A 10,668-nucleotide genomic window follows, 5' to 3' on the forward strand; every position below is an offset into this window, starting at 1 on the left:
CAAATCAAAACAAAGAGTTTATGGTATACTTGGTACTTCATAGAATTAATAACTGATAGTAAGAAAACTACAGATGATAGTGACGATTAGATGCAATTACTACCGCACGCTTATTAGATGACCGCTGATTAGTCATGGGATTCCCAAGTTGATGTTATTTGAACATGTCGTGTGTGTGTGTGTGTGTGTGTGTGTGTGTGTGTGTGTGTGTGTGTGTGTGTGTGTTGTGTGTGTTGTGTGACTGCAATGCAATTAATTATTATTTTTTAATAATTTGTCTATTGGACAAAATTGCTCCATTTCATCATATATTCAATTATGCAAATATTATTTAATCAAATATTCGTTTAACTGCATAAATATCATTATTAGTATTGCCGCAATGATTAACAAGCAATTTTCATAAATAAAAAATTACAGTTGTATAATTGCAATAATCAACAATGACAACGCAAAAGTTACGTTTAGATCACGATAGCATTAATTCTGAGAAGCTTTTATTTTATCGTCTTAATTTATCCTGCGGTAAAGCCGTGGCTTTAAGTTTTAAGTGCAGACGCCAGTGTGATGTCATGCCTGAATTATTTAATTTCTCAGTAATGCACACAGAAGACAGACAACCGTGTATATTCCAGGAAAGTTTCTTTCTTTGTGGCATTTTATTGACTATTATAATACCATTGAACGCCATAATTTATATAATGCATAAAAGAAAGAAAGAAAGAAAGAAAGAATTCTACAATAAATTCACTCTAATTAATTACTTGATAATAATGACGTTAATGAAATTACAAACATCTGCGCTTCAAATTATGTTCGGAAATTTTTCTAGTGAAATATTTTAAAAATTTATTCCACTACTTTTTTAAGACAATAAAAAATGTTTTGTATTACGTGGGATTGATTACATAAATTTTTATTATACAGATTAGAAATAAAAAGATAAATTTCAAAGGTGTAATTAATTAAAAATTATTTTATATTTCTTCTTCTATTCTTATTGTCATTCAATAAATGTTGCCAAATAAAACGAGATTAACTTCAGATCTAATTAAAGTATATAACATTTAAATACTTTAATATTTAAAACAAGAGAGAGAAGAAAGAAAGAAGAAAAATAATCCATAATTAAGAATAAAAATAAAATATTCGCGAATGCAATTATATGTATATAATATTACTTAGAAAGTCTAATGTGGCTAATATTACTTAATCAAATATGTATTTTTTGCTTTGACAACCAAGCTTTAATATGAATATATAATTTTATAAAAATTATGTTAAAAATGTTAAAATACACATAATGTTAAAAATATTATTGCAGTCAAGTCCTTATTATAACTCGTATTTGTACCGTATGTTTTTCAAGTTTATTATTGACTCAAGCAGAATAAGCGTAATTGGAAGCCTGCAGACATAGTCAATGCAAAGTCCTTAATTGTGCCGTTATTGTATTGTATTTATTTTTTCATCTTGCAGTTACTTTATTTGTCTTATGTAGTTTGCTTACACAGTTTTTGTCTGTTGTCAATTTACTTTATTTCAAGCTTTATTTTGCTTTATTGTACTTGTAATTTAATAGTATTCCATAACACATAGTTTCTTTATAAATCTAGAGAAATATTTAATAAGCTTAAAATAAAACACATTTCTCGTGAATATCATTTATTACACACATTGGTTTCCTGCCATCACACATGTATATAAAGTTCATCATATATGTATATAAAGTTTAATGTCGCGGTAAAAAATATATCTATAGCATAATATCGCATGGACTAACAAGAGATGAAGGCGTCGTGGTGATAATCGTGTACGTGCTTCATTCTGTTCTCAGTATGCTTGTGTCGATCGTAGGCGACGGATGTACACTGCACGCGTTCTTTTGAACTCGACAAGTGCTCCGGAAATATTAATAATGAGCGACAAAGATCGAAATACGCTATCAGACAAATATATTTTACTTTGTAAATAAATGTGTAAATAAATTATTTTTATTTATTCCTAAAGAGTGAATTAACGCATTTTAACATTAATTTCTGATATTTATAAAAAGTGAAGTTTATAGAGTATATAGTATATGTGAAATGACAAGTATTGAATTAGTGAGCTAAAGTGTAATTTAAATTGATAAACTAATATATTAATTATAACATAATATAAAAATTTTGATAATTGTGTTCAAAAATTACATTATAAAGAAAGGATTATCGAAATCAGGATGAAGTATATTTCTTTTTAAATATTGATCAAATATCGATAACAAACATTTTTATTTATTTATCAGTATAAAATTCTGAAATTTTAAAATTATATTAAATTGATTTTTAGGAAATATACGCAATTAACAATACGTTAATTAACAATAAATGCAAATAAATGTAATATTTAATGTTATTGGAATTACAACAGCTAAGCAAGAGGAATACAAATTTTTAAATAAACAATTATTAATGAAAATAAATTCAAAATATTACTTACGAATACATTGTAAAATAAATTTCTGTTGTTCTTATGTTACACTTGTTTAATAAAATTTAATTATGCAACGTGTATATAAATATAAATTTTCAGGTAATAGAAAATAATCTGATTAAATTGGATTCAGATAAAAGTTAGATAGAAGTGAAAATTAGATTAGAAAATTAGAGATTATAAATTATTCTATTTAATTTCAAATATATTATAAAAATATTAATTATGTTTTATTGTCAAAATTTATCGAATTCTTTCTACAAAGATTGGTACATATGAGAGTTTTTTCCGGATCAAGATTTGAATCAAGATTTTCTCTTAATCTTTCTACTTTAAATAAACATAGACTTTTTGAAATAAACATAATCTGTTCTTTGTATCTTTTGCCGCGGGATAAGAGTGCGGAAAAATGACGAGGCCCAGATACGATTGAGCGAGAGAGAAAAGGCGAGGATAGAGGAGGTCCTCTTGTAGTTCTCTGCCTTTAGGGGGGGAAAAAAACTCACCGAACAGGTTTTAAAACGGGACAGGACCAGTGTGGGATATTTAACGTCTCCGCATGTCGTAAATCTTCGAAAATGTACAATTAGGTGAACACGTCTATTCTGCGAATGCGGAAAGCTTCTCACTGATTTTTTTCGAAGAACAATATTTTTTTTCTCACAATCATTTAGACAGAATCTATTATTTTCCGTTATATAATGTATGTCATATCGTCAGAAGCAGCGAGATTCGAGTACAAAACAAGATCATCTTAGTTCTCTATTATCTCCTATCTGAGTCCAATTGGCTGAAATGTGATTAGCAGTCTTCGCGATGATTGAAGTGTTTGTGTTTCTCCGTTTATAAAACTCAAATGAACTTTATATATACGTTGGCAAGAAACTAATGTGTGTAATAATGATAACGTATCAATAACAAGAAAAGATTTTGCACTTATCAATTGGTAATAATGAAATTCTGATCACATCAGAATTTGTTTAGTTAAACCAGAGTAAAATATGGGCTCTTTCTGCTTAGGACTGTAGATACAAAGCTAATATTTATATGCTGGAAAAATGAACTTACATATTAATGAATACTTATCAAACAATTATTTATTAATAATGAATTTCTTTTTATACGTATTAGAAATTCAATTTCGATGATCGTGTATTTAACGTATATGTGCAGACAAACAGTATAAGGATCTATAATAGGTGTTTTAAGCTTTAAGCCGTAAGAAATTGATCAATTACAATCAAATGCGAGGAGAATAATTAATTGTGATTCGTCCATTCCTTATATATGGCTTAAGACTTAAAAATCTATTGTAAATCCGGACTTAATCCATTCCTTATGGCTTAAGGCTTAAAAATCTATTGTAGGTCCGGGATTGTAATTATCGACATATATAGAATGGACCACCGATGGCAGGTGGTGGGGGTAGAAAGACGAGTAGAGTGAGAGGCAGATAAATGGATGAACGTTCTTTCTTTGTTTACTAATTAGTCTGATTGGTTGCTGTTGATCCAGCAGTACTGCTCCAACCAATCAGACTTAATAAATAGAAAAAGAACGTTCATCCATTTATTTGCCTCTCACTCTACTTGTCTTTCTATTCCATCACTGCCATCGGTGATCCATTCTATGGTCGGTATTCATAGTCAGTCTTTCAATCTTCTTAAGATCATCTTAAGTCCCTAATGTCAGCCTTCTGATTAATTCGTGACACCTCAAAATATTGTAGAACTTAAGATGGTTCTTGAATATAACTGACTAAAAATACTGGCCTATATGTCGATGATATATATATATATATATAGTATATCTTTGCTAAGCTAAGAAAATTCAAAAACGCCGAACATAATTTCACTCTGTAGAAAGTGAGAGATATATGTATATTATTCGTTTTGTTTCGGTAACAAAATGTTCTATTTCTAACTACAAAAGATCTATAAACATCATACAAAACAGTTTTGTACTATTAAATCATTAGTTCATTCAACAAATTAATATTGTCGTAATAACCAACAGTTTCATTGATCATATATCAACAAATAGTTTTTGTGTCAAAAAACTTCGGTTATTGGTACAAAATATTTCTCTCAGTGTAGGTTATAATACGATTAGTGACAAAGGTAAATGTTAAGAAGGGTCTAAATTTTGATAAAAAATACACTGAATCGATACGTTTTTGCGTAAAAATAAAGATTTGATAAGAAAAAAGTGTCGCTCTGTTCGACGAACCGAGATATTAATCCTTAAAATCGACGATTATTCGGGTTAGAAAATCTGTCAAAACAGTTCACTATGCTTTAAAAACATAAATTCTCTGCTAAAGTAGTGAATTGATATTTTAAAAGCAGTGAATTTATGTTTTTAACGCACGCGAATTTATGTTTTGAACCACATTTGGTTTTCATGACTTTAAGGCATATATAAATTCGCAGTAAATAAATTTAGTGTGGAAAATAGTTGAATACATTTAAATTTAAATGCCTAAACACATGAATGTAAGATACAATCTTTAAATTGGGTTTAGTCTCCAGTAAAAGAGAACAAATTTTCTCTATATAGGATAGAAATGTTGATGTACTGAAGAGCGAAGAATTTGCAGCAACGCGTAGCTTTTACGGAAGGATGGTTTCTTGACATATCACGAAATCGATGAAGTTCTTCGTCTATCATCAAGTCAAATCATGAAGATACAAATGAACATATAAATCGTATTTGCGTAGAATTTACACGGATACATACACACGCGCAATAATTCTGCCGTTGAAAATCGTTTAATTTTCGCGATGACGTCCATGCTATCGGGGGAAGAAAGCAACGCGGTGAAGATGAAGCAAAAGTTAATGAGGAACGCGCCTGCCAAGGAGGAGACGAGGTCATTCCTGAACTTTTCGCGAGAGAACTTGAGCATCTCGCACTCCGACCTCGAGCAAGGGTTCAACCGGTCGCGACTCGTAAGAGAGTTTCTACCTGGTAGAAACACAATCCTGAGCGTGGCTGCCCTTATAGCCGCTGTCCTCTGCCTCGGCCTTCAGAGTTGGAAGCTGTTGTCGAACACTCGCGAAATTGAGCAGCTGAGAAGAGACGTGGATATCTTGAAGCATCGATTTCTGGAGCAGGATCTTATGGACGAGCTAAAGGCCTTCGAGGAACAGGTAGGTCCCTACAGTAAGTAAACAAATTGACGAGCATAATTGCTGAATTTTTCCTATGTATAAATTTTCAGAAAAAGGAAAGACAAATTGCGTTTCTTTTTATCCTCTTTGCTATTAGTGAAATTTTTTAATGATCCAATGCAACTCGTGACGCGCATAAGAAAAGCAATAAGTGACAGAATTCTTCATATTATGTAAATCATAATATATATTTTTATCGATGGAAATCCACTTAAGAGCACTAATTTGATATAATATCGAGTATTATAGAAATTTATCCCTTTCTTAATTATCTATGAAGCTGTAACACGAAGGAGCTAGAGAAAATCAAACAAGATTGTGCTTATTAATTCAAACAAAATGCATTCATACTTAATTAGCACTGGAATAAGGCTCTATCTGTGTTTATTTAAATTTTTATGATATTCTCATTAAGATAATCTACATAATACTGTTATTGAAATCATGAATAGTGTCTTTTCAATCAAAATGTATCTTTTTAAAAGAATTTTTTTCTATTAAGGTAATATTTCTTCGAAAAATAAACAAAGAAATATTTGTTGTCCGCATTCAAGAGAAATGCCTTTCATGCTTTGGGAAATAAAATTTTTCTAAATTTCGACGCATCTTTACATAAAACAAACAAATCTGACAGTAAAGTAAAAGTTATATTAATCGAACATGTGATTAAAATTATTCTCTTTAACATTTGACAGCTGTATTATCACTTCTTTTTCAGCATACGCATCACTGCGCATCTAACCAAATTTACTATAAATAACTCAATTCAATTTATCGCGTCAATTATTAGATTAGAAGCTTTAATCAAATATCAAAATATAATTAAACTATTCAAGATACAAAAAAAATAAAAAAAAATAAAAATTGCTGTTGAAATTGTTTCAGTAAAAAGAAATTCTATACTGCAACAAAATTTCTACACTGGAATTCCCCGTTACACGTTAGAGCGTTGTTCATGCCACTTTTCGAGGCAGCAATTACTTTAATTGTCGTCAAAAAGGAAATCATACCACAATTGCTATTACTGATGCGTTTCCACGTATCAGACGTCCGTCACTAATTGACGATACCAATTTAACTACGTGATGATATAGTTGCGTTGCTCAATGGAAGACTTTTGTTACACATATAGGATATTTACATATGCAGAACAAGCAGCGTAGTCCTACGAAACATTTTACATACGTATGTATAACGCATTGTAGCTGTATGCTGAAGAGTCTACCGAAGATAATGATCCAGGCGAGGCGGACATTGATAGCGCTGATTACGACTCTAATTACGATGATGATGGTTCCGCATCGCACGACTATTCCGGCGACTATCATACTCCGCTGACTTATGGCGCTAGACCGTCAGACTTTCTTGACGTTACGTCTACGTCGATACCAATACCTACATCCCGGGATCCCGGTGCCAATGAGGACATGGTTGAGTTGCTGGCAGCCTTGCGAAAAGTGGAAGCGAAGCATGGACAGGACTTCGAGAGGGACATACGAGAGAATCATAAGTAAGGCACTGGCGATGCATTATTTATATATTATTTTTTTAGAAAATAATATTTTGTAATAAGATAAGTTGATAAGCACATTTTTGTCGGTTCTTAATCAAAGAATTCGCGATTTCTTAAAAGAAAAAGACTAGAATGGCCAGATTATTAACACACTTACTGTCGTAATGATGATCGCCTGATTTTTTTTAGTATGTTAACTCTCTACCACTTGATATAAAATTTTAAATCACATGAATAGTTAGATTAACAATGTAGAAAGTATACAAACTCAATCCTACGATCAATCCTGCCAAATTAACAATGAAGAAATAGTAAGGGCTCGAGAGAATAGGCGCTGTTCAAAATGCGCTAATTGTTCAAAAAAATCTCTCAATATTTACAGATTAATTTATGGAAGAGATGAAAGAACAACGATAAATTAAAACAATGAATAGTTCATACGTTTCGGTTCTTCTAACTTTCTTCAGCAGTAATGGTAGACGCAAAAAATTACATATTTTGTGTTCTTACGCACGAAAAATGATTGGAAGATGCTTTGTAACTTTTAATATCTCGGTATTTCGTTGATATTTAGAAGCTCTTTATTCCTCTAAAATTTAAACAAAAAGACTAGTTCTAAATTTTGAATGCAGCAGCGGCGAAATTTTGCGTGCTGCGAGAATTTAAAGAGCAACTATTCAAAAATATTTGCAGTGAAGTAAAAAAAAAGTGAATTTCTAATCATTTTTATATTACTATTGATAAATTCAATAAAACAAATATACATCCTACACACATATTGTTTTTTATTTTAATTATGAAATAATTTTCTCAATAATCATTTTTCTTATTAGCAAAAAAATTTATGGCACGACCATGTACTATGTATATATAAAACTCAGTGAACTCAGACAACGTTAATTATACACTTTGAATTGTATTTTTTATTGCATGTAGAACTATCGAACGAGAGCGCTTTAAAGGGGGACACAAAGGGCAATTGAATCAGGAGAAAAAGACGAAAGAGATAAATAGCACCAGACACAAACCTGATGTCGTCACCAGAGGAGCTACAAATTCAGAATACATCAAAGAGGGTATTAAATCAAAGCGATCGGTGAATGATGGTTCGACTGACGATATTGTGAGAGATGAAACGAATAGCAAACGACATAATACTAGGAGGATTGTATCTAGAGCGCGTTCTTATGCAAATGGTGAGAACAACACAAATGACAATTCTGGGCCAAATTCAACATTGTAAGTATTTATACAGCGTAGTTTATAAATTGAAACGAAAATCATAAAGTAAAGAATATATCAGAAAAATATTTTTGCACATTTATTATACAAAATAGAAGAGAATCCTTTATAATCAAGACACTACTTTGTTTTCAATCTTATCGCAGTTGAGTATTCTTTCTTTTTATCTTTAATTGATAGTCGATCAATATTTAACTAGTAACTCACAGTTATTACAGTGTCTTGAATTTCTGGAATATCGAATCTTTGACCTTTCAACTGCAATTTCGATTTTTGGAAACAAAAATATAGCCAGAGAGATAAATCAAATGCTTGGACCGCAATACGCGTGCGTGAACTTAGTAAAATGTGAGTTATCTCACTCTAGTTGAGCATTTTTATGAGTGAGGAAATTTTAATAAAAATGATACACAGATAAAATTCAGAATTTCTTTAACAAATATCTTTTAATAAGCCTGGTTACATACATTCTGCAGTTTAAGTTTTGGAACAAAAATCACAAAATGAAGGATACATCAGAAAAATATTTCAAACATTTCTGTTCAAAATAGAATTCTTTAGAATCAATATCATTCTGCTTTCCTTTTCAATCCTTTCATCACCGTTAATCTTTAATAAGTTGAATTCTTAGAAATGATGATCGTTAAGATTACATTAAATTAGACCAATTGAACGTTGGGGAAGTAGAACGAGATGGAATGCAATACGGGATAAATAAATTTGACATTTTCGGTGTTGAATCAACTATTTTCTGAGACAGACATCCTCCAAAGAAGTATCACGTCAATGCGCTGGAGACGATTCCTTTGGCGCGCCATGATCGCTTAAGCGAGGGGATTACTCAACCTAACAGATATGAAAATGAAAGCACGGATACTGTAAGCGACAGAAGGATCAGCTGGCGGCATCGCGACACCTCAAGAAATAAAACTGAGATTCGAGAAGCCGTTCAGGTGGGTAAATAATTGTTAGGGGGTTACGCCGCGTAGATAAAGCCGGTGCACTAAATTCCTCACAATAGCCGAGTGAACAACACATAGCGTTGTAATTGAATTAGAATCACGAAGTGGCTGCAAGGGAAAATCATCGGAGATTGACTCGAAGACATTTGCGTGCACCACGGCAGGTTTACGCCATTCACTATGGGGCGGACAGCACCCTCTTCTCAACGCAGGACGAGCACACCGGTAACGGCAGGGTACGACACTACGACGGCGTTTTCAGGGCGTGGAAGCCGAGTGAGTGGGTTGCCGATCTTGGCATGAGCAGGTATTTCACACTTGCTGGCGATGGCAAACTTACCGTTCATGAGTCAGGCTTGTACCTCGTGTACGCGCAGATCCACTATCTAGACAGACACGACGAGAATGGCTTTCGCATACTGGTGAATGGCAGATCAATATTGCAGTGCATGGTAAGGACTGGATAATACTAAGGAAGGAATTTTAGTAATTAATGATGAATTTATATCAGAAAGGTTCTATATAATGAATATAAATTTAAATATAAAAAAAATCGTAGACTAAAAAAACCAAAAGAGTAGATTCGATTTTCGCTGTTATTATTATTAAAAATAAATACGATTAAACTACATAAGCAAACGTTTCAACTTTATGGATGTTCCAAATGTGTATTATAGTCATTTAAAATATAAAAATTGTATGAAAATACAAAATAGCAAATATAATTTTCAGGTGTATAGCCCAGGTATGGATCACAAAAGTCGCTCGTGTTTCTCAGCCCAAGTGATCGTCCTTCAAGCAGGCGATCACTTAGTCTTGAAGGATATTGGAGCAGCGAGATTCACTCTTTTCCATCATGATAAAAGTTTTTTTGGTTTAGTGAAAGTTGGTGAATCGAGACAGCAACAAAGACATCCATAGACACATAGTAATTTTAAACGCTGTAGAATTATCAGCGCTAAAAAGTGATATGCGATTTATAGTCATCGACTTTCCATATTTTTTAAAGTTAGCTGTAAATTCGCATAATTTGTACCTAATGTAACATGACTAATACACTTTTAATTTGTGTATGCGAGAATTTGTGTAAGAGTATACTATTTCTTAGTAATTTAGTTTTGTAAATTGCATGATCTTTTAGGATTTTATATATTTTATTATATTAATTACACTTTGTGCTATACATTATTTCTGTTTACACAGAAAATTGCTATGAATATTTTAATTTTATTCTTTTATAAATATTATACATATGTGTGTAGACAGATCGATACTATTTGTATAAGAAGAAAATAAAAAAATA

General features: G+C 31.7%; 1 protein-coding gene across 6 annotated transcripts; it reads left to right on the top strand.

Annotated features, from left to right (window-relative positions):
- Nucleotides 1–1,853: 1,853 nt before the first annotated feature.
- On the top strand, nt 1,854–10,438 carry LOC108753223. Of its 6 annotated transcripts, none has more exons than XM_018494644.1 (7): nt 1,854–1,979; nt 5,035–5,627; nt 6,854–7,158; nt 8,098–8,400; nt 9,164–9,356; nt 9,461–9,817; nt 10,098–10,438. In XM_018494644.1, the coding sequence occupies exons 2-7, from the start codon at nt 5,259–5,261 to the stop codon at nt 10,284–10,286; spliced, it is 1,716 nt and encodes a 571-aa protein (XP_018350146.1). In that variant the 5' UTR covers nt 1,854–1,979; nt 5,035–5,258; the 3' UTR covers nt 10,287–10,438. The 6 variants fall into 6 exon arrangements, with proteins under 6 accessions (XP_018350146.1, XP_018350159.1, XP_018350150.1 ...); XM_018494657.1 differs by having other exon boundaries at nt 1,950–1,967; XM_018494648.1 differs by lacking the exon at nt 1,854–1,979 and adding an exon at nt 2,024–2,117.
- Nucleotides 10,439–10,668: the final 230 nt, after the last annotated feature.

This window comes from Trachymyrmex septentrionalis, unplaced genomic scaffold (genome assembly GCF_001594115.1).
Source record: "Trachymyrmex septentrionalis isolate Tsep2-gDNA-1 unplaced genomic scaffold, Tsep1.0 scaffold114, whole genome shotgun sequence".
NCBI classification, from domain to species: Eukaryota; Metazoa; Arthropoda; class Insecta; order Hymenoptera; family Formicidae; genus Trachymyrmex; species Trachymyrmex septentrionalis.